At 35.2% G+C, this 24,558-nt stretch overlaps 4 protein-coding genes and 1 long non-coding RNA gene across 6 annotated transcripts; 3 read left to right on the top strand and 2 right to left on the bottom strand.

Annotated features, from left to right (window-relative positions):
* Positions 1-5,157: 5,157 nt before the first annotated feature.
* Positions 5,158-5,688, bottom strand: LOC147569582 (uncharacterized). Its single transcript, XM_086663047.1, has one exon. It carries the CDS (start codon positions 5,686-5,688, stop codon positions 5,158-5,160), a length of 531 nt encoding a protein of 176 aa, XP_086519173.1.
* A 2,918-nt stretch (positions 5,689-8,606) lies between these two features.
* Positions 8,607-9,781, top strand: LOC147569581 (uncharacterized). Its single transcript, XR_015238779.1, has 2 exons — positions 8,607-9,446; positions 9,495-9,781. It is a non-coding gene; the product is annotated as an uncharacterized LOC147569581 (long non-coding RNA).
* Positions 9,782-13,701: 3,920 nt separating this feature from the next.
* LOC147569580 (histone H3.3) lies at positions 13,702-15,123 on the top strand. 2 transcript variants are annotated; one of them, XM_086656062.1, is made up of 5 exons: positions 13,702-13,815; positions 14,116-14,187; positions 14,285-14,361; positions 14,519-14,609; positions 14,714-15,123. In XM_086656062.1, the coding sequence occupies exons 2-5, from the start codon at positions 14,116-14,118 to the stop codon at positions 14,882-14,884; spliced, it is 411 nt and encodes a 136-aa protein (XP_086512188.1). In that variant the 5' UTR covers positions 13,702-13,815; the 3' UTR covers positions 14,885-15,123. The 2 variants fall into 2 exon arrangements, with proteins under 2 accessions (XP_086512188.1, XP_086512189.1); XM_086656063.1 differs by having other exon boundaries at positions 13,714-13,819.
* A 1,854-nt stretch (positions 15,124-16,977) lies between these two features.
* On the bottom strand, positions 16,978-19,018 carry LOC147569579 (14-3-3-like protein 16R). Its single transcript, XM_086656061.1, has 4 exons — positions 18,255-19,018; positions 17,994-18,116; positions 17,509-17,625; positions 16,978-17,395 (listed from the first exon to the last, which is right to left on the bottom strand). Exons 1-4 carry the CDS (start codon positions 18,729-18,731, stop codon positions 17,336-17,338), a joined length of 777 nt encoding a protein of 258 aa, XP_086512187.1. The 5' UTR covers positions 18,732-19,018; the 3' UTR covers positions 16,978-17,335.
* A 1,766-nt stretch (positions 19,019-20,784) lies between these two features.
* On the top strand, positions 20,785-24,258 carry LOC147569578 (serine/threonine-protein kinase SAPK2-like). Its single transcript, XM_086656060.1, has 9 exons — positions 20,785-21,259; positions 21,384-21,458; positions 22,216-22,317; positions 22,727-22,780; positions 22,912-23,004; positions 23,164-23,256; positions 23,353-23,457; positions 23,655-23,753; positions 23,871-24,258. Exons 1-9 carry the CDS (start codon positions 21,140-21,142, stop codon positions 24,153-24,155), a joined length of 1,026 nt encoding a protein of 341 aa, XP_086512186.1. The 5' UTR covers positions 20,785-21,139; the 3' UTR covers positions 24,156-24,258.
* Positions 24,259-24,558: the final 300 nt, after the last annotated feature.

Below are 24,558 nucleotides of genomic sequence, written 5' to 3'. Positions count from 1 at the left end.
TAGCTCTGATACCAGGTTAAGTTTGTGGTCATCCTACTCAAAATCAATTGATATTGAGTGGAGAAGATTTATACTTCATATTCATGGTCGCTAGACACCCATTCTCCCATGTGAGACTTGTTAGAATAATATATATAACAACTATGGGTTGTTTAGTAACTTGTCCTTTAAGGATCTTTTAGTCTTTTATCTTTACTATATATTTGTTATCTTATAGTTTGAACTAATGAAATCCATAGCCTCCATTAAAATGTTTCTCCTCTTCCTTCTTCTCTTTGAATATTGTTATTGATTTTCACATGGTATCGGAACGCGGTTCTTGAAGTTTTTCTATGTTTGGAGCTAGAAGAGGGGAGAAGATGAAGGCGGTTTTGGCTGAGATTTTATTTGAGTGGTTTTTTAGATAGAGTGGTTTTGGAATTTGGGGATGCGGTTTTACTGAAATATTTGAAGGTGGTTCGCTATTAAGAATGGGTAGTTTTTTGGAAACCACAAAGGATTTGGTCTTAGGCGGTTTAAGGGAATTAAAGAGGTGGTTTTTGGCTGGTGGGTTGTTGGAGAAGAATGGTGTTGTTTGGTTTATTTCTAGCTGGAAAATTATCTTATTTAAGGGACCGTTTGGCGGCGGCAAAAAAATCATTTTCTTCAAGGGGCCGTTTGGCTCCTGCAAGAAAATTATTTTCTCGTTGCAGATCTGGTAATGTTACTTCGCACTTCTTCCTCTTCGTATTTCTTTAGCTAGTTTGTATGGTGTTATTTTTCTTGGTTGTATTTACTTTTTTGGTTATATTTGGTATTGAATAGAGAAAATGGAGACTAGAAAAGATGATTCATTGCAAGCATTAGCGTAAGATTGAACAAGGATAGTTTTGGTTTTAGTTTGGGCGGATTTTTTTATGAAGGGTAGTTTTGTTGTTTGGGTGGTTTGCAGAAGGATGGTTTTGGATTTTTGGTTTATGCAGTATTGGATATTGGATTTTGGTTGGCAGTATTGGATTTTGGGCAGTATTGCATTTGGATTTTGGGCGGTATTGCATTTGCATCTTCTTCCTCCTCTTCTCCTTCTGAGTTTTGGCAGTCTTGCATTTGGATTTTGGGCAGTATTGCATTTGCATCTTCTTCCTCCTCTTCTCCTTCTGATTTTTGGCAGTATTGCATTTGGATTTTGGGCAGTGTTGCATTTGCATCTTCTTCTTCCTCTTCTCCTTCAACAACGATTGCATCTCCTTCATCCTCTTCTCCGTTTTGCAGTAATGGATTTTAGTTTAGCAGTATTTTAAATTGGTTGGCAGTTTTGGGAAATGATTTGTCTCATCCACTATGCAGATTCTTCATCCTTTTCTCCGTTTTGCAGTAATGGATTTTAGTTTAGCAGTATTTTGGATTGGTTGGCAGCTTTGGGAAATGATAGTTTTGGGAAAATGATTTGTCTCATCCACTATGCAGATTGCTGACTTGTTCACCAAGTCACACTCGGTTCCACACTTTCGTTTCTTAGCTAGCAAACTCTCAATGCTTTTCAACACCGCACCGTGAGTTTGAGGGAGGGTGTTAGAATTATGGGAGAATTTGACATACACCCCCACTATTATATGAATATTAGGACTACACCCCCACTTTTTGAAAACTTTTGATATACACCCCCACTTGGACGGAAACCGTCAACTCAGAGTTAAGTTGGGTGTGTGCGAAACACACGCGCCAACCATGACGATTTTACCCTTTTGTAGTTGTTGAAATATTTTGAGCGATTTTGACATACACCCCCACTATTATATGAATTTTTAGACTACACCCCCATTTTTTGAAAAAAACAAAATTTTTCAATTTGCCCTCCAACGATCATCTTTTACCTTTTGTCTTATAAACTTATTAATCTTAGACAAGCTAAAAGATCAAAGCGAAAGAACTATTTGAGATATCAAATTATAGAAAAGGTGGGAGGAACTATTTGGGATATCAAGCGAAAGAACTTATTTATCTTATATGGGAGGAACTTATTTATCTTATTTGACATATAAGATAAATAACTATTTGGGATATCAAGCGAAAGAACTTATTTATCTTATATGGGAGGAACTTATTTATCTTATTTGACATATAAGATAAATAAGTTCTTTCGCTTTGATCTTTTAGCTTGTCTAAGATTAATAAGTTTATAAGACAAAAGGTAAAAGATGATCGTTGGAGGGCAAATTGAAAAATTTTGTTTTTTCAAAAAATGGGGGTGTAGTCTAAAAATTCATATAATAGTGGGGGTGTATGTCAAAATCGCTCAAAATATTTCAACAACTACAAAAGGGTAAAATCGTCATGGTTGGCGCGTGTGTTTCGCACACACCCAACTTAACTCTGAGTTGACGGTTTCCGTCCAGGTGGGGGTGTATATCAAAAATTTTCAAAAAGTGGGGGTGTAGTCCTAATATTCATATAATAGTGGGGGTGTACGTCAAATTCTCCCTAGAATTATATATATAATAGTTATGGGTTGTTTAGTAATTTGTCTTTTAAGGGTCTTTTAGTCTTTTATCTTTACTATATATTTGTTATCTTGTAAATCTAGTTTGAACTTATGAAATCCATAGTCTCCATTAGAATGTTTCTCCTCTTCCTTCTTCTCTTTGAATATTGTTATTGATTTTCACAAGACTATTCTCACAATTATAAACATCATTCTGGAATGTGCTTTTTGATAATCCAATCTAACTACGTGGACCAAACATGGCCTAAAGCAGAGCCGTGTTTTAGGGGGGGCGGGTCGGGCGTCCGCCCTGGCCCCCCACCTCAAGAGGGCCCACTTTCTATTAAAGGGCCTGAGTTGTTATATATGTTACAATATCACCTTAATCATCTAACTACTAGTAGCTTCGTGGGAATGGTGATGTTCGTCCATGTTTTTGACGCGGGTTCAAATCCTGATGGCTACATTTTGATTTTCTTTTGGATGAGAATTTAATTGCTAAGTCAATCTCTATTTTTACTCCACTACACTTTGTCTTAACCATTCTTATATTAGGTGTATTTCATTAATTTTGGAAGTGTTTTTTAAGAAATAGAAAGTTAAATGTTTTTTCCACAAAAAAATAATAGTACATAAAATACACATGTGAATCACTAATGATTTTCATCATCTTACATTTTGTTCGATTTTGTGAACGTAATTTGTTTATGTACGAAAAGCCCACAATTAAATTTCGCCCTGGGCCCTCAAATTCTCAGCCACGGCTCTGGCCTAAAGGTTCGAAATAAGTTAGATACCTTGCTACAACTACACTTTTTTTTTCAACAAAAAAAAATACACTTTTTTGTCATGTATTCCTTTTCCAAAACTGATTGGGAGACCCAATATAAATCGGATCAAGTTGAAAAGGCTGATTGGAGATGATGGACCTAGACGAATAGACCCAATTCATTGTCCCAACCAACCCTTTCATTGAGTCCATCTTTACTGTATCTCTGTTTCTCATTCACCTCTTCCAGGCTAAGAAACACTGCTTGTTTTTCTAGGTACATAAATGTCTTGTGTCTTGTTCAGTTTTATATGTTATAAGGGCAATATTCAATTCATTCTTAGTCGTCTTAGAAAATTCGTATAAAACTCGACTTGGTAAACTTCGTAAGGGTTTTGGGTCAACTTCAACCAACAAGTTAGGCGGTGTCTGTTTTTTTTTCTGATAATGAACTCATTTGAATCTGAATTGTAAACATTTTTAATCAAAATCGATATATATATTACAAATAGATCTAAAATCAATTGCAGTTTGTCATCCAAGTCAAATGCACAAATTGAACAAACATAAGTACTATGAAATTAACCCAAGTAAGACAATTCAGACCAGTGACATCAAGAAATATATGTTGTGAAAAAAGGTAGGCACTAGAATTGGCTAATGTGATGATTTGATTTGGATTTCTCATTAACAGTTACCGATATTTCGTGTATAACAGACAATAAACATATAGCCAGATTTCACTATCTACCGTCTCCATACAACTTTCGATCCATTCATTTCACTTTTTTTACTTCTTCACCGGAGGGACAACGCCGACGAAAGGGCAACATGTTTGGGGTCCCATTTCATCAACCCCAATCTTTTTGTCTGCAGTTTAACAAACAAGTTCATGTGCATATACATATCATATAATATGTACCCTTTTTCGGTACTATATAGTAATAATAAATTTATCGTCCTCCCATTATATTATGTTCAGTATAGTATACTATAAGATGGACTGTGGCTCTATGGGTGGGTGGATTTGCTGCATTCAATATTAAGTCAATTTGGTCCACTATTCTTTGGTGTATAGGTTGGATATCTCTGTTAAGTCCATGAGGTCGTGAGATCGAGTCCCGGTAGATGCAGTTTGTCATCAAGATTTATCTCGTGTAATTAGACAATATATAAAGTAAATAATATCATATATTTGTCGAGTTTTGTGGCTCTTTCGTTAAAATGAAGCAGTTATCGTGCTCATCCCATCTTCATGATGTATCAATGTCTTGTAACGACTAACGTATATCATAGTCGATTTTTCGAAAAAAAAAATATTAAGTCAATTTGATGAATTTCCACCTAAGTTCGTATACGTCACCAAAAGACGAGGTGGTGAATCACAAAAGAGGAAAAAGAAATGAAGAGGAGAAAATAAAGAAAAACATGTCTCAACACCCGTGCAAAAATCAGAAATGACTCTTGTGTTCTTTCGGCGTCATAAAAAAAAACTTTGTATTTATTGACTTGTCATTTTCCACCACCAAATGTTAATTCATTCTGACTTGTTTTATTGAGCGTTCATACTCTAAAGTCTATATTAATTTTTAACAAATAATTGCTCCAATCCTAGTACTCATCTTTATGTGTATATAATAGTAATTATATAAGTTTTATCATTTATAAATGGCTAATGGTTATAAGTAATAAAATTGAAAATTTTCTTGTTAATTCCATATTTTGAAAGTATTATTTAGTAAGTTTATAGAACAAATATCAACAATAAATATGAAAGATAACTAAAAAGATGAAAATCACATATTTCACATTATATTGAGTCCATTTTATTCAAAATAATGCAAGAGTCTCTAAATAATGTCTTTATTGCATACGTGGGTGGTAAAGTTTTTTTTTTTTGTTAAAAGAAAACAGGAAGAAAAGCAAGCTACACAGCAAGATCGTAATTAAGTTCATGAAAGGAGTGCCACGTGCGTTGAGAAAGGTTCTTCTTTCCCCATTTTGCGAGTTTGTCCGTCATCCGATTAAGCTTTCTCGAGATATAAGTGAATTTGATATCCTCGAAACAGGTTCCAAGGTGTTTGATGTTCTCCATAAGTTTCTCTGATTGCCAGTCTATCGTCGAGTCGTCCTGGTTCAGGTATCTGATGAGGTTTTGGTTATCGCTTTCAATGTGCAAGTGAGAGATTTTTAGGTACTCTGTCCATATTGCATGGAGAATGGTTTGACATTCACATTCTTCTGCATTTTGCCCTCTGATAGTGTCTGCTCTTGCAATGACAAAGTCTGCCTGGTCATCATGGATGATGCAACCAATGCACGTCGGGTCTAAGAGCATCGAAAAGGAGGTGTCCACATTACAGTTAATATAAGGCTTCGCTGGAGGTGTCCACACTGAGTCAAGTTTGTCGTCTTTTTGCTTGCGAGTAGGACTGGTTGTTGTTCCTTGTATGCTCATGATCACCTGTATAGAGGATTGTTCTTTCGCGGAGAAACATTTGTCACATCTAGCTCTCCAAATAAATCATAGAATTTTGGCATAAAGTGCTGCCTGATTTGGTTCAAAATTATTCCATTCAAGGATCCAATCCTGAATGTTAGTTATAGAATCTGTAATGAAACCAAAGTGAAACCATATGGGACGAGTAAAACAGCAGTTAAGTAGGACATGGGTGATGGTTTCTTCATTGGTAATTTCCATACAAAGTTCCATTTCTTAATGTCATAATCATAGTTTTTGGTTCTCAAATGATAGTACATAGATTTTATGATAAAGTCACCTGATTTAGATAAAGTCCATTTCATAGAATCGTCTTTATGAGCTTGCAGATTGATACTGCTGATTGCCCTGCATAACTCGCTATTGAAATAAACACTTAGTAAATTCATATTCCATTCATTGTTAGTAATAAGTTTGTGACACGCTCTCAAAGGGGCAGTTGTTATCGTTTGCGATTGGCGGTTTGTGGTTAGGAATCCAGTAGTCATGTCAGATATTTATATTCGTACCTTTGTTCACGTCCCAAAAAGTCAGGTTGTTAACCTGTTTATAACGTTTGGATAGAGATTTCCAAGGACAGGAATGGTGCGGTTTAGTCAGGGTGAGTTTTTTCCGCTTTGGAGTAGTATTTAACCTTCAAGATCGGCCTCAGGAGCGTTTGGGTTTTGCAGGATACGCCAAATCATTTTGGTGAGAAAAGCTTCGTTGTCGATTGAGTGGTAAAGTTAAAGGAGAGGACAATTTAAAATTTTAAAGTTTGGGAATAAGAAACCAAGTTTAATGTGAAATAATATTTAAAAATAAAAATTCATTTCGTAAAATTACAATTTTATCTTTAAACTGAAATTTGTGGTCAAATTCGTTCTTATTACAATTATCGCTCAAATTAACGTGAAAGTTATTTTGAAAATTTCTAAACAAATTTTTTTTGGGTTTTTTGAGCTTACCCCCTCAAAATTAATTGGTGATTGAATTTACCTCCTTCAGTAATTGGTAATTGAGCTTATCCCCTCGAATTTAGTTTTTTGTCAAAATTGTTAAGGATATGTTTGGGATGTGATAATAAAATCATAAAGTAAATAATATATAAACAAAATCAATCTTTACTAATCATATTCCTAACTAAATTAAACAATAAAATGAGGTAGAATCTCTACTAGGCATCATATTGAAGAATAATTGTTCTTGGTAGTCGTAATTATTTCACGTACGCCAAACATAACTTTTGTATTTTTGTCACTAATAGTAAGTTTAAGGGAGTAAGCTCAATTACCAATTAATGAAGGGGGCAGGGGCGGACCCACTTGGAGACCAGGCGGGGCAGCTGCCCGGCCTGGAATTTGTAATTTTCTTATTAGAGTATGGGTAATTATGTAACTTCACATGCTGTAGAAAAATTGTCCCGTGGATAAACCGACTCTGAGGGATTGCCTTCCTATTTACCAGTTAGGAGATAACTACCAATCAAAGAGCCAAAGAGAAGATGAAGGGATTAAACCGGCAACTCAAGAAGGATAGTTGTTAATCTTAATACACTCAAACTTCAAATTAACACATTTTTTTTCTTCCTTTAACAATGATATGGTAGGTTTTGCTAATGATACCTTAGGGTTTTGCTTATGTTATTTATTCTACTGAATATTTTTTTCTCTTTTGATAATGATATGATAGGGTTTGTTTTTTATGTAGTGTGCTCCTCCTTTATGAATTAAGTTAACGATAGTCCACAAAATTGAAAATTTCTGCTTCATTCCCAAATAAGTACATATAAAACCCTAAGTCATTCATAATCAACCAATTGAATTAACAATTTAGTAAATAATTTTTGTGTCAATTCTCCGGTCCCCAATTATAAAACTATAAATCATTCATAACAAATTCATAGTCAACTAATGGAATTAACAATTTTTATATCAATTTTGTTTGAGTAAACCTTAAATAATTTTAAATTTTTGATCCATCATTAACCCTAATAATCACCAAATGCAGCCAAATAACTTCAAGGACTCAAAAAGTTGGACCAAGAAGATCAATCTAATTTCGAATACTATTTTGTATTTTCGTGTGTATGTGTATTGTATGAATGGTGAATAGTGAACTTAATGGTTGTATTATTGTATACTTCTTACTCTAATTACTCGAGTAACGTAATTATAATTTTTATTTATAGCTTCTTTTAGCAGGTTCCAAATTGAACAAGTGTCGTACCTTCGTAAATGCGAATATATGACGAAGGAGAAGAACAAATTTTTATTTTCACCAGGTATTACCTTCTTCATATTATTCTTTGTAAATGTGGATACATCTAAAGTATAAGATAGGTATTGTGGTAATTTCCTAAAGTAACTTTTTACTAACTTTAAGTAAAGAGTCTGCCCTCCCGATTTTGAAATCCTGGTTCCGTCCCTGGAAGGGGGTAAACTCAATTACCAATTATTTTGAGGGGGCAAGCTCAAAAAAATTGGGTTTTTTTGTGCTAAAATGGTTCCAAAAGTTACCTATTTTCTCCCTGCACGTTTGACGTTTTTAGGCATTTAACTTCCTTAATATTAATACTAGTATTAATAATAATTAAGTATGATTATAATTTTTGTTAAGCTCATTAAGCTTGTGTTTGGCTCGAGAATAAATAGAATTTTGAAAGAAGGGAATTTCAGTCACTAATAAATTCCCCCCCACGTGCACCGCCGCCCAACTAATACCAATGCCTCCTCCTCCTAATAACTTCTACTAATAGCGTACTAGTCTCAAGAAATCTAACAACTTTACGTGTAAGAATCGAGTAGGTCCCACGTAAGCTTCCTTGAATCAACACCGTCAAACTTCAAAACTCTCTTCAACTCCATAAAGTGAATCATGAAGTATCATCGAAATTTAACTACACCTTCTCCCACAATATCATCTTAACTCTCTCTCTCTCGTTTCTCTCTATAAATAGAGAAGATGAAACAGTTGAAGAACAAAAATGGGGTGGTTCAATAAATCTGATGATCGTCGTCAACAAATTGAATTAGGGTTTGTTAAGTGCAAGAAACACCCAAAATTCAAGAACTTACCAGGTGTTTGTCCATCTTGTCTTTCTGATAAACTCTCTAAGATTTCTTCATCTTCAATGGGTAGTAGAAGATCAACAAGAAGAAGGGCATTATCAGCTTCTTCATCATCATCTTCTTCATCTGTTGATATTATAATAACTCCTTATTACTGTAATTATTCATCTGGTTCTTCTTCAGCTGTTTCTTCTTCTTGTGAAGTTTCTTCACCAACAACAATTCATCATAAAGATTATAGACGTAATAGTATATCATTTACAAGAACAGATCATACTGATAATGATAGAAATCATTCATTATCTTTCTTGATTAATGGTAAAGATGGTACACTTATGAGGAGTAAATCAGTAGCTTTTGTTGCTCGAAATTGGGTAGAGACAGATTTTGCTGTCAATGATAATAATAATCTTGATAATAAGAAGAAGATTCAAACGAAGAAGAAGAAGAAAAGAGGGTTTTGGTCCAAGTTTCTTCTTGGACCTTCTTCTTTGGGTACAAATATTAGTAGTTTGAGAAAGAAGAAAGATGAGAAACTAGGATTGATGCATTCCAAGACTCTCAAAGAAACAAGAAATCATATTGCTTTCTTCTAAAGGTTTTCTGAATATATACATCTCTAGACGTTTTCAAGTTATAGTTTTTTTTCCAAAGTACTTTTAACAAGTGACAGCAAACTCACTCCAACTAGGCAACAACTTTTGGTTGGAGCAGTAAGAAGTTTAGTCTTCCATCCTATAGGTCAAGGATTTGAGGCGCGTTGATAATTTCGCAAAAGAACTTACTCCAACTGATTATACTTGTTCTAGTTTTTTTAATTAGATATGGAAATTATTAGCCGATTAAGAATAATCGTTTATAGTGTAGTTAATTTTAATCTGTAGATAAATAATTCTTTTTTATTATTCTAGCAAAAGTAGTCCCAATAATAACTTGTGGAGTACTTTTTTTTTTATATATAGGAAGTTTGAACTTCAATTTATCTTCTTTTTTCTGTGGAAGTAGGCCTTAGCCTAGAATTTATTAACTCGAATTCATGGCTTTGTCAGTCACCAGAATACTTACAATGCAACAAAGAATGTTAGGGAATTCTCACTTTTGGGTTACAGTATCAGCAAAAGCAAATCTAGCTAACTCATGAGCTAGCTACTACATTAAAATTACGAGAACAATGCGAAAATTGACAACTCTCTAAATTGTAATATAGATTAAAACTTCAAAGTATATAATTCAAAATTTTAATATAAAAATGAAAATGGTTTACATTGCATATGCCCCCTTTGGAAATAAATTGAACTTCTGCTATAGCGGGTTTTGAATTTGCAACAGAAAAGAATATATAGGCGGTTTTGAATTATATAATTGGAAGTAGAAATAGTCGCCTTTTCAACAAAAAAAAAAAAAAAAAGTAGAAATAGTCGCCTTTTCAACAAAAAAAAAAGTAGAAATAGTCACCCATTTATGATGATGATATTCCTGTATCAAAACAAATTTACTCGACTCCTTCAACAGAAAAAAAAAAAAAAAACAAATTTACTTGACTCATATATGGGTCCCAGTTTTTTATTTTGAATTATCGGTGTGCATTGAATCCTTAGTTTCTACGGTGGAGTACAAAACATTTTACTACTCTAACCATGGGTTGTTGGTTGAATTCGACATTCTACATTCCACTCATTAGAAGAACTTCAGTCATCTAACTAAATTGGTTAAGTGATGTACAAATTTATATGGGAGATTTGCTGTTTCGACCCCTTTTTTATAATTGACTTGCTGTTTGGACTCCCTTTTTCCAGTGTTGCACTTTGGACTCCCTTTTGACGGAATCATTCGAGAATATTCCGTTTCTAAACTTATACTTAAAAAAATTCCTACTTTACCCTTACATAGTCAATATTGCAGTTTGGACCCCCTAATTTATTTAACAAAAGTAGTTTGGATTCATCTTCTTCTTCTATTTAACTCGTGTTCTTCCTCCATTTGAGCAAAATCAAGATAAATTTGCAACCCATCAAAAAACAGGATTCAATGAAGAAACATGAATCCCTAAAATCAAAGGGTTACCACCCAAAATCCCATTATATCTTCCTAACCCTAGTTGAAGTAATGAAAATAAACTAGGGTTCAAACTTCTAATGGATCAACAAAACCTGAAAATAATTCATGAATTCATGGAAGAAGACTTGTTTTCATAATCAATAGTTTACTTGTTGACTTAATAAACCACCTATTAATTCATGTGTTTGAGTTTGAATTTTAATTTGTGGAGTCCAATTGTTTACTAATAACCCTCTTTCATATTCTCTGCAAATTCCATTTTCGAATCTTTCTGGTAACCATTCTGATTTAAATTCATCATTTACATCAAACCTAGTTGGATTTCTAAATCCCCATATGAAAATTTTATCACTTACTTCAGATCCCTGGGTATGAATTTGCAGATTTAACCATATTATGAGAGTTGGGTATGGCTTATTTTGATTTTGGATGGAAGATACGATAAAGTAATAACATCATCATCGTTATCACCGACGGTTAGTCTGTGAGGAAGATGAGTCCAGATTGAGTTATAGATAGAAATGGTGTATGATCCACATATATATATATATATATATATATATATACATTAATTCGCGAGGAAGACGAGATCCGAATGAAGAACCAACGTCAACGACGAAGACAAGAACAAATCGGATATGATACGATTGGTGGACGGCCATTGTTGGATTCAGTGATGATTTCCATTCTTCCTCCAACTTTTGTTCCTCTTCCTCCTAATTCATTAACAAAACCATCCATGGATTTGAAGATGATAAAGTTGTAAAGACTAAGAACAGTAACAAAGTAACCCAAAAATGATGCCATGGGTACTATTGTTAATTCTAGAGAGAGAGAAGGGTAAAATAGTCCCGTGTGTTTTGGAGCAGTTATATCTAACATTTTTTTCGAAAAAGGGAGTCCAAAGTGCAACACTGAAAAAGGGAGTCCAAACGGCAAGTCAATTATAAGAAAGGGGGTCCAAACAGCAAATCTCCCAATTTATATAAAACTTTTATTATCCATGGTGATCAAGAAAATTTTCATTATATGCCTTTCGGGAATAAAAAGAATTTTTCGGGAAATAAAGATTTAGTCAATAAATATGGACTCAAGGGTATGTTTCTTTTAGTCTAAAAATTGACTTGATCAATTGCCCCCTAATCTTCATCTTCTCACTACCTATCACTCTATCTCTCTCTCTTTCTCTTCTCTCTCTCTCTAGTCTATCATTCTCTCTTATTGCTCTTTGTCCCTCCAACTATCTCGCACCATTTATTTCTTGTTCTCTTATTCTTTCCCTCTTCTTCTCTTAGTTTCTCTCTCGATTCTTCATTGTCTATCTCTTATTATCTCTCTCGATTGCTCTGACTATCTATGTCTCTCGATCTCTCATTGTTTCTCTCTCAATCTCTCGTTATTTCTCAATCGATCTCTCACAGTTTGTCTCCCTCTCTCACACAGACACCGCTTCGACAAAGACAAATGTTCCCTTCGTTGGGACTTGATATCGAGGAGGGTTTCAGAAACCCTCCTCGAGGATTTCGTGGGCACGAACTCTGTGATTTCCTTAAAGAGATCTATACAGACCGAGAGAAAGACTGCGAGAAAGATAGATAACGTTTGTGAGAAAAAGATATGTCTACAAAGAGAGAAATAATGAGAGTGATCTCTTTTGAGAGAGAGAGAGAGAGAGAGAGAGAGAGAGAGAGAGAGAGAGAGAATGAGAGGGGGTAACCGTGAGTTAGAGAGGTGGCAATGGTGGTGGTCGGAAGTTGTTGTGGTGAAGGTGATAAATAAGATGAAGATAGGGGGCAATGTTAGATCAAGTGAGTTTTTAGACTAAAAATAAAATATCCTCCCGAGAATATACAAAAAGAATATGGATTCCCGGAGAATTTATTCCCCAGAGATTATTCTTTATTCCCCAAAACCGCAACCTTGTACTAAAAGTGATGGATCACTTCATAGAATGAGTGAATCTTCAACAACAAGAAAAAAACGTAAGAAATTATCTTGAAAATCTCGGCAGCATTCAAACCGACAATATCTACAACTTCTAGAGATAATTCTCTGTGTTCCCGATTGAATTTGGTACTTCTTTATCTTTCTAACTTCTAAACTTTGATAAATTAAATATAATTAATATATTATCACCCTTCTAAAATCAACAATAGTTATCTATCCTTTAGATGAGGTTCTTACTAACAGATCACCTTAAAATCAACGATAAACATGTTTGGAAGAGTTAACCTTAAAAAATTGGACTAAAAGATAAACAGAAAAAGCTAGGACTTTTTAGAACTGTTTCTGATAAAAAGCGCAGATCTTTTGAAGCATTTCCTTAGACTCTTATTTTAGCGAACGAACTATAAATGATATCAATAAAAAAAAAACATGAAAAGATCTAGAATTTTGACGACCATTATGAAAAGAAATAGGGATGACAATATAAGAAGAAGAAGAATCAAGGAGCGCTCGGACCACTTGCAGACAAAACAAGTGAAAAAGGTAGTGTGCCTATAGAATGGCGGATCTAAAACAAAAAAAAAAAAAAAAGTGGGCACCCTACTAGAAGATACATAATCCTTTATTGTTGGTTCATTGAAAGTACATGCGGTTTGCCCCATCCAGGCCGACCCATCTTGTCAGCCCGAGCTCGAACTGCCCAGCCCGTTTGCCATCCCTGACCTTTCGTTTTTGCAGGGGAACCAAAAGAAAAAGTTCCTACTAATTTTCAGCCAATAGAAAACAAGTATTAAGCTTGGGTCCATCCGCGTCATGCTTAACTGCCAAATCAGAGCCGTTCATTAGTTCTCTCAGAAAACACAACCAATTACTTTTCTAACTGTTGGATTTAATAATTTCATCTCTAAATAACGCCGACAATCAAACAGACCGCTATAAATAGATTCAGATTCTCAACTTTGTTTCAAGAATTTGTTTTCACTGTTTCAGAAAGAAGTCGAAGAAGAAGAAGAAGAGAAGAACAAAAAAGGTTGGTAATCTTTACTTTCAGCTCTAGTTTTTTTTCGTTCTAGTTCCTAGGGTTTCTTAGTTTGATGTCTGATCTTTGTATCTTCTGATCATCACTCCCAATTTTGGGCTTTCTGCAATTTTCATTAAGGGTTAGGGTTTTGTCATTGTTCTTTGTATATTCCTAGGGTTTAAGTTCTTTTTTTTGTGTCTTTTCTCTGCTAGGGTTTTACTTTTTTCTGTAATTGCCGATCATATTGTCGCTTTAATTTGGTATCAAAAATGGATTAATTTGGGGATTTTATTTTTTTAATTATTGTAGATGGCTCGTACTAAGCAAACTGCTCGTAAGTCAACTGGAGGTAAAGCTCCCAGGAAGCAACTTGCTACTAAGGTATCAAAATTGAAACCCTTAATCTTGATTCTGAAATTGAAACCCCTAAATCTTGATTATGAGAAATTTAATCTGATTTCTCAATTTAATGTTTCAGGCTGCCAGGAAATCGGCACCTACCACCGGTGGAGTGAAGAAGCCACATCGATACAGACCTGGAACTGTTGCTCTTCGGTAATTCATCTTGAAAAATCTCTCCTTTTTACATCTAATCAGTATCTTTCTTTAATTTTGTTCCTGGGTCTGCCTTATTTCATCTAAAAATTTCAAGAATCAAACAAATGGGTTCTATTTTGTGATTGAATATTGTGATTCCTTTGATTGATAACAGTGAAATCCGTAAATACCAGAAGAGTACTGAATTGCTTATAAGGAAACTTCCATTTCAAAGACTAGTTCGTGAAATTGCTCAAGACTTTAAGGTATAATATAGTTAAAATTGAATTGTTTCTCGAGTTTTTATTCACTGGGTTGTTTTTGTGTATCTGATTATTAATGAAATTTGGGGGTTTTTTTGTTTGCACAGACGGATTTACGATTCCAGAGTCACGCAGTGTTGGCATTGCAAGAAGCAGCAGAGGCTTATTTAGTAGGATTGTTTGAAGACACTAACTTGTGTGCAATTCATGCCAAGCGTGTTACTATAATGCCCAAGGATATTCAGCTAGCAAGGAGGATTAGGGGAGAAAGGGCTTGAGTGGAATGGTTGAAGTTAGATCATGATGAAAGTAGAAGAAGATGGTGTTTTTTTTTTCTTGGTAATTTTCTTTTTTGCCCTAGGATTAGGACTTAGGAGTTGGATATGAATGGTGATGATAATTGTCCAAATTGTATTCTTTTTTTGTGTGGGTATTTTCCTGCTGGTAAGATCAGTAGCTGAACAACTATTTGTTGAAATGCTTTGTTATTCTGGTAATGGAATTTGGTATTAAGGAACATATAATCTCATCAACAATCAAAATATCAGTTGTCCATTTAAGTTTTAGGAAATAGATGATGATGGGTTCCTTTGGCTCATGAACTTGAATCTCTCTGGCTCTTTGTATTAAGTTCTTCAAACCTGCAGGTTTTGGTCTAACATCACACACCCAAACAAACTCTTCTGTCTACCCTCTTGTTTTGACATGTTATCTTTTTACTGATAAAAGAAGGTAGCTTAATCATATCTCTCTAAGAGCATCTCCAACCACAGAAAGAAGGTAGCTTAATCATCTCTCTCTAAGAGCTTCTCCAACCACAGTCGGTTGGGGCTCAGCCGACACTTCAGTCGACCCTAATCTATCCGTTAGATTAGGGCTGACGACTTCAGTCGACCCAAATCTATCCCTTAGATTAGGGTTGACTGAAGTCCCCCCAACATGACCGTTGTGGATCGTTGGTATTGATCCTAGCCCCGTTGGACAACTTCAATCGACCCAAATCTATCCCTTAGATTAGAAGTCCCCCCAACATAGCCGTTGAGGATCGTTGGTGTTGATCCTACTAGATCTTCTTCTCATTTTTTTTTTCAAATTTTAATTAGTTTGAATTTTTTTTAAACTCTAACAAAAACTCACACATTAACAATTAAAATACATCCCACCAACTTGTTGGTCTCCGTATAATTCTCGGACTTCGAAAACAAAATATTATTTCGAAAATAATTCAAACACATGTTTCGCACATACACAGGATTGCACACGTTTTTTGCACACCCACAAAAATCTCACACACGCGTTTTCTACATGTGCAAATTTTCGGCCTCAAGAGAGGATGGGGTTGGAGTTAAATTTTTCAGGTTGAGAATTTTGGATGAAAAAGCGTTTTTTCGGCCTAAGACAGGTTGGGGTTGGAGTTGCTCTAAAAACTATTCACAGAAACTAGAGACCGTCACTTTTTCGTAAAGATGGTAGCTTAATCATCTCTCTCTAAAAACTATTCACACAAACCAGAGACCTTCACTTTTGGGTGTTGGTGGTGTTGCCTGTGTTTGGTCGTGCATGATCATCGTGGAGTCCTTTTGAAGGTCACCAGCATTGGCAACTTCATTTTATCTGGTATGTATACTGTGGAAATTTCTTCCTAGAACTTTGTCTAGAGTCAAGATTTTGTTTGGTAGTCTATTTGCAGAAAGTTCCAAGGAGAGTTTATAAAGAAAGTTGAATCTAAGATTGAGGAAAGCTGAAGGCAGAGTTCCACTCCAGGACCCAACAAGAAAACATGCCAAGTTGTATAAGATGAAAGATGTTCTGCAGTTCAACTATCGAAAGGATGGGCGAAGTTCAGGAAAGAAACTGGTGTGGTAGAAGGTAATGGTTGTATTTTCAAGCCGATAGAGAAAAATATACCAATCTTGAGGGTTTCCGACGATCATGAATGATTTAATTTATAATGTTTTCATGTGAATTCCTCCGTTTTGAAACTTCATTTGAGATATCAATAGATGATTGTAAGAATGACATGATCAATTACTTTATATGCATCTTAGCCTAAGCACCTGTATGTTTTTATGCTTATTAGAAGTGGGTTGGTCGATCAATAACAAAATATTTTCTTTGATCCTGATAAATTAAATCTTACTTGTCTAAGAACTTGAAGATATTTTCGGTACAACACTCCTATGTGAGTGAGAGTCAGATGCTGACTAATAAGAGTCACATGCATCATACTCAGGCGAGTCACGAGTCAGGAACACATGACTAGAGGGGATGGGGGTTGAATATCCCCTACAACCTTTCCCCCCAACAGTTTGGTGCATTCCGATCCTAACAGCCTGAATGTAATTGTCGACTCAAATGTAAAATGGCCTCGTAAGATAGACATGCTTCATCCATTAAATTTCAATAAAAGTGATAACATCCTTGTCTTGTTGTTTGTCGAGCTTACTAGAAAAACAAGTTCGACAAGCTCAGCTTACATAGAAAAAGAAAAGCAAATCACATTAAATTTTTGTAGATGGAGGAAAGACATAAAACGTGGTCGAATAATAAAATGAAATAAAAATGCTCGAAAGGAAAACACTTGCATCAATCAATTCGAGCAAATCAAAGGAACAAACTCATAAAGAAAACTCACAGTAGCTTGACAACAAGCCAATACTTCTTTAGATAACAAGCAGAGATTCAGAAACCCTAACATTGAAGCGATCAATATCCTTCGTTGGTGCTGCTCAGTGCTCATCACCCTCAGGCTTTGCTGCTGCTTCTTTGATTTCTTCTGCTCCATCCTCCTGGTTTAAAAAAAACCCACCAAGTAAACACATTTAGCATAAGAAAAAACTCATAATTTATCGACAATCCGAATCGACAAAGTGCAAACGAGTAAGCATATCAGGTTATTTACCTGCATGTCGGAGGTCCACAAAGTGAGATTATCACGAAGAAGCTGCATTATTAAAGTACTATCCTTGTAAGACTCTTCTCCGAGAGTATCCAGCTCTGCAATTGCTTCATCAAATGCCTGTTCCAAATACACGAAGATATCAAATACATTAGTAGATCGATAAGTACCTATTACCCGGAAACGAATTATTTCAAAACATAATCAAGAGGTTTGAAATGGCACATAACTCATCCCTAATTACTCAAATGAAGACAAGAAAATCTAATGAACACAAACCAAGGGGTTTACAGGATTCATGATTTACCTAATTATGCATTTGTTTTCTCGAATCAACAAAATTGAACAAAGACAATCGACATGCTAAAGAGATCACATTTATTCAACCCTAATTTATATGTGACTATCATCCTTAGCACAAAATCATCAATGAAGGTCAAATATTAGAAAAAGGAATCAGAGAGAGAGGCAAGATCTGGATCTTTTACCTGCTTTGCCAGGTTACAAGCTCGGTCAGGAGAGTTCAAGATCTCATAATAAAACACAGAGAAATTAAGAGCAAGTCCTAGACGGATCGGATGAGTTGATGCCAGCTCAGTCGTCGCAATGTCCTACAATAAGAAACACATTAACCCTGAAAGAGCAGAAAACCCTAACAGATCCAAAAAAAAAAAAGCTAAAGGAACGAATCAAAAGCAAACCCTAGACTTAAGATCATCAACATTATACAGGAAGAACAAAAACCAAACCTGAGCCGATTTGTAAGCAGAAAGTGTGCTTTCAGCAGCTTCCTTACGTTCATTGCCGGTTTTAAATTCAGCAAGGTAACGATGATAATCTCCCTTCATTTTCAGGTAAAATACCTTAGAATCTCCAGAAGAAGCGGAAGGAACAAGCCTAGAATCAAGTAAACGAAGGATTCCATCACAAATACCAGTAAGTTCAGTCTCGATCTTAGATCTATATTCCTTAATAGTGGAAACATGATCTTCATTACCACGACTCTCTTCTTTCTGTTCAATCGATGAAATAATCCTCCACGAAGCACGACGAGCACCGATCACATTTTTGTAAGCAACGGAGAGAAGATTACGTTCTTCAACGGTGAGTTCTTCGGATTCTGCCGAAGCTGTTACTTTCTCCATAAACTCAACCATCTCTTCGTATCTTTCGGCTTGCTCGGCCAACTTTGCCAAGTAGACATTTTCTTCTCTCGTTGACGCCATTAATGAGATCTCGATTCTCTTGATCTGATCAGAATTCGTTTCTTTTCTCCGGATTCAAACGAGAGAGGTCGACGACGAAGAAATGATAGATGAGAAAATTGGGGTTTTTTTTGAATTTAAGAGAGAGAGAGAAAGAGAAAGTAGAGAGAGAAAGAGAAAGTAGAGAGAGAAAGATGGGGGAGGAACGAGAGGCAGCTGTACTGCCAGGCCATGTCCCCCGCCGGTTCAGGAATCCCGCCTAAATTTGATAATGTCAAACCACCTCTTAATTTTAGCCCCCTGGATCTGACTCATTCTCAGTTTGCTCCCTTATATTGGACAAGCTTCAATTTTTGGCCTCTTTTTAACCATCTTGATGAGAGAGTGTTAAGTTGATTTTTTCTTACACTTTTAGAGAACATCCGATGTAGGGGCTTGAGCTTCCAATTTTCGAAGACTGAATTTTGGGAGTGGCTGAAAATTTTTCAGGTCCAATGTCGGCCTCCTAAATCCAAATTATGTACGTGTGTGGAATTTTGATTTCAATTTTTGACTATAAATTATTAGTTCCAAATATGAAATCTATATTTGATATTATTCTAGAGAGAAAAAACTTCTAAAAGATAAAAGACAAAAATAAAAAAGTTAGAGAAAGAATTAAAACGAAAAAAAATTGAAACAAATGAAAAGATTAAAAAAAATCAAATAAAAATAAAATCAGATAAAAATAAAATAATAAATAAAACAAAATAGAGTGGATCGCCTTTTTAGGGGATCCACCCCAAATATGACCGTTGAGAGTCCCCCAGCGGTCATATTGGGGGTTGAGGGGCTCCCAACCCCACCAGACCCTGGGTTGTTGTGACTCCCAAATTTGGATTTGGGAACCTCAACCCCAACGCTTTGGACTTTTTCTTATTGAAAAATGGTGAGACGTTGCAGAATGTCGTCCATCATACTACCCACTTTAACATGTTTTATTTGGGAGTTCAGATCGAATATGGAGTATTAGTTGTGGTATGTTAGGTTAATGTGTTTCATTCTTGTTTTTTCTTTCTTCTCAGTCCCTCTTATCTTCCAAAAAAGAAAAACTATGCAAAACACTGAAAAGATGATTCCTAGAGTCTAGAGAAAGAGTTGGTCATATCTCGCCATCTCGGGGACAAGACGCAATAAAGAGTGGAAGGCAGAATACTATGGATATCGTGACCCTTTACAATAGATCAAGATGAATCCTCAACGGGGCTCTAAATGCTCCACATGTCTATTATTTAGGTTTAAAATGCTTTCACTTCTGACAAAAAAAGTTGTGACTAAGCTGAAAGAAGGCCCAATCGGATGAATGAGTTTTGTACACAACAACTTGTTAGAGAGGAAAATTAGAGCTTCATATCCTTGTTTTTTTTGTTGACATTGATATCTTGTTATCAAAGAAATAAATAGTTATTTCAACAAAAAAAAAAGAAATAATTAGTAGTGGATCCCAGCAATAGAGGCCGACTAATGAGTGGGGATCGACTGTAGTGCGGTGAGTTAGGGCTGACTCACTTGACCCTCCCCTCTCTCCACGTAAAAGTGAGATGAATATTTCGAGTTATCTTTCACGAAAGAAAGAGACGAATCTTTCTACGAGACAACGAAAAGACTGATATGTCAGATACAATGTTCTCCTCCAGAACATTACGTGTGCATCAAGAACACACCCCAATAATGTGGATATATTCAATAACCGTGTACTTTTATAGCCGAAAAACTACACATTCTTCTAATGATAAACACAATTATTTGAAAAAGCTTTGAATTCTCACACGACAAGAACAAGAAGCCTTAAAAGCATCAAATAAGAGTGAGAGAAAGAAAGATAGATGGTCCCGCTTGGGACGAATATATGAATTCATAATGTGCACTATGGCCCCCTCTCCCTTTCTTCTTTCGGAAAGAGTAAAGACCAAAAGAAATCAAATTCTCTTAGGAATTCAAATTCCCTTAGGAATTCAAATTCTTACCCATTGAAAGTAGTGGGATTTTTCTCTCTCTCTCTCTCTCACTCTCACTCTCTCACTCTCTCTTAAAAAAACATCAATTCTCTCACATCCCAAAGAAATGTAAATCCTGTTACTTTCATGGGTATCCCACCAAACCAGAAAAAAACCCAAACACATAGACCTCAACTTGCACAATTCAGCTTGGTTATTAACCCAATAGATTGTCTCCACGTGTAATCTCTCCTTCCCTTTTCTCTCTTGCACAATTCAGCTGCAAAAACTTGCTTCTTGATTAGTAAGTACTTCAAAAGAGAGAGAGAGAGAGAGAGAGAGAGAGAGAGAGAGAGAGAGAGAATTGAGCAATAGACTGAATAGTGGAAAAGAGAATAATAGAGGAGATAGCTACCGAGAGAGAGAGAAAGTAAGTAGTCTGGAAGTGGTAATATGGAGAGATATGAAGTAGTAAAGGAGATTGGGTCTGGGAATTTTGCTGTTGCTAAGCTTGTTAGAGATAAATTGACTAAGGAGCTTTTTGCTGTCAAGTACATAGAGAGAGGGAAAAAGGTTCTTCTTCTTCATCTTGTATTGTTGGATTTCTGGTTTTGAATTGACTTTTTTTTTATGTGGGTTATTGGGTTTTTTTGCTATTTGATTTGTAAATTATAAGTATTCTTTTATTGTGTCACAGATTGATGAAAATGTGCAGAGAGAGATTATGAATCATAGATCCTTGCAGCATCCCAATATTGTAAGATTTAAAGAGGTAAAAGTTTTTCATCTTTATTCTTTCTAGTCTCTCATAAAAGCTTCCTCTTTTTCTCTCTACTTTGAATCTTTGCTTGATTTTTTTTATCAAGGACAAAACAAAGGGCTTATAGGATGAGGATGACTTTTATTTTGAGGAAATACAATTTGATTGAATTGAATTGAATTCTATCTTGTTTATTTTTCTACTTACTTTTTTGGGGTTTGGGAGTTTTGAGTTTTTATATCTTGATAAAAAGATGGTTTATTTGGAAATTTAGATGACCAAACAACAGTTTTTTAACCCTCGAATTAGTCTTAGACTCAAATATGGAAGCACCCTAAAGTTGGAAATGAAGTACCCAATTCAAACTAGAAGATAATCAAGGTTTGGGGTTCGAAATTTTGATTTACACTTCGAAATTGGGATCGAACCATTTGAATACCCAATTTTTTTTTCTCTTTTACTCCTTTATTAGATGACTACTCAATTCAATATAGACCTTGTTTTTCGAGCTTTAGTAGCCATTAAGTTGTTCTTTTGCTTATTTTGAGTGGTATGAACCTCTACTCTAGTCTAATTGTTCCTTGGCCGATAAAATTATGAAGTCGGTCACGTCACCATCAATCATCATATAGAGTCCGAAAATGAAGAAATAATAATTTTAGTGTGTTACCCATCTTCCCTAGAACAATGAATTCTTACCCATTGGTTTCAGTCTTTTTCTCAAAATTTGGTCAGGTGTTAAGCCTCAATTAATGTTATGATTTTTCAGGTCCTACTAACACCTACCCATTTGGGCATAGTCATGGAATATGCAGCTGGAGGAGAACTTTTTGAGAGGATATGCAATGCTGGAAGGTTCAGTGAAGATGAGGTAAACTAACCGAAACTTGCGAAGTCGAATAACCCCCCGATTTTATATGTTATATTCGGCTTTTAAGAAGTGCCAAACATAATCAATGCGGTGGACCTACCTGCCCTCCATTATATGTTGATTTTCAACAGCAATAATTATTCTTGGCTCTGGGTCTGTGATGTCTGTTACCTTGATATATATATATATATATATATATTATGTGATCCAGTCGTCGATATTGTCGTGTCCTTGCCCATGAAGGGATAGCTTATAATCAAGACAGTCTGGATTATAGGCAGAACTAATACCACAATAGACAGCTCATAGGAGACCATATCCTCACCTAATTATTTCGTTCTGTTACATTTTTTTATTGTTTGGTGGCTCAATATCTCACTCACTTTCCGTTTTCAATTATTCAAAACAGGGGAGATTTTTCTTCCAACAACTGATATCAGGAGTTAGCTACTGTCACTCTATGGTATTTTCTGCCGATCTTCTTTACCATTTCAATACATTTTTGTACTATTATACTTCACAAAAAGTTACAAACTTGAGTCATTATTTACTTGCGGATTTGGGTAAAGGTTTTATGTGATTTTTTTGTTACAGCAAATATGTCATAGAGACCTAAAGCTGGAAAACACATTATTAGACGGGAGCACTGCACCCCGTTTGAAGATATGTGACTTTGGGTATTCAAAGGTACTGCATAATTTTCTAATTTTTTTTTTTTGCAATGAGGATGGAACAATTATTCTGTAATCGTACTCGAGTCAATGCAGATCACGGGTCAAATTCAAATCTGAATTTGAGGAACAAGCGAACTCCGCATATGTACTAATTGTTGTTCTTTTTCTGTAGTCTTCTGTGTTACATTCTCAACCCAAATCAACAGTAGGAACACCAGCCTATATTGCACCAGAGGTCTTGTCTAGGAAGGAATATGATGGAAAGGTAATAATATACTTATTTTATGTTAGTATTTTAAACCCACATCGAAGTTGAATATTCCTTATCAATGTGGAGTTTATAATTGTTGAGAAACTATAGATTGCAGATGTTTGGTCTTGTGGAGTTACTTTGTACGTTATGCTAGTAGGAGCCTATCCTTTTGAAGATCCCGACGACCCAAGAAACTTTAGAAAGACAATCGGGGTAAGTTCTTATTTCGGTTTGATCAGCATAAGACAAGTATTACACGATCCAATAAGATTTCAAAAAGAATATTCTAACAATACATAGAGAAACCTAGATGAACTACAGTTTGATCATGTCTCCACCAAAACCGATTTAACTAGTTTGATAGTCTCTCTGTTCGAGTCCTAATTTGGAAGTATTGCGTCTTATGGCAGCGTATACTTAGCGTACATTACTCAATTCCAGACTACGTACGAGTTTCCTTGGACTGTAAGCATCTTCTTTCTCGGATATTCGTAGCTAATCCCGATAAGGTAAATTTAGTTTCATCATTGAACCATTTTAAATCTTTGTTTTCATTTCTTTGGGGTAACTTTATGAGTATGTTTTCGAGCTGAATTGACTAATGTTTCTTGATTTATTGTCTTCAGAGGATAACTATTTCAGAAATAAAGAATCATCCATGGTTCTTAAAGAATTTGCCAATAGAGTTTTCAGAAGAAGGAGAAGCTAACTTGATGAACAATAATGTGAGTAATGAATCACAAAGTATCGAAGATATATTATCTATAATACAAGAGGCTAGAACACCGGGTGAAGGGCCCGAAATAGGTGGGCATTTGATCGGAGGTAGCATGGATCTAGATGACATGGATGCCGATGCAGACCTTGAAGAAGATATCGATTCAAGTGGTGATTTTGTATGTGCATTATAACTTGTCAACGAAATAAGATAAAAAAGGAAGTTTGTTGTTCCTTCGACGATGAGAAATTATTATTGTACTTGGATATTTGATAGATAAATGAACCTTGTTTTCATTTTCTTATTGTGTGAAGGCCAAGAATTGAGTGGCTCTTCTTTCAACTTTTCATTCTTCTTTTTATTTTTGCATCTAGATGTTGGTTAAAATCAAACTATTTGTAATTTTAATAGAAACTCCGGAAAACTTTATTAAAAATCAAGCAAATGAATAACGTCCACCCAAACGAGTCAAGATAAATATTAACGGTTTAGATATCCAAATGTTAAGTTTGTAAGCAACCTAATTAGTTATTTGAGTCAAAAACTAATTTTAGGTGGCGGGTCATCTTCAATACGTATTTTTTTCTTTTTTGGAG

The sequence above is a fragment of the Eschscholzia californica genome, unplaced genomic scaffold (genome assembly GCF_041429995.1).
Source record: "Eschscholzia californica isolate CP2 unplaced genomic scaffold, dmEscCali1.0.p SCAF_1, whole genome shotgun sequence".
NCBI classification, from domain to species: domain Eukaryota; kingdom Viridiplantae; phylum Streptophyta; class Magnoliopsida; order Ranunculales; family Papaveraceae; genus Eschscholzia; species Eschscholzia californica.
Note: the sequence above shows the minus strand (reverse complement) of the source record. Positions and strands in the feature narration are given on the sequence as shown.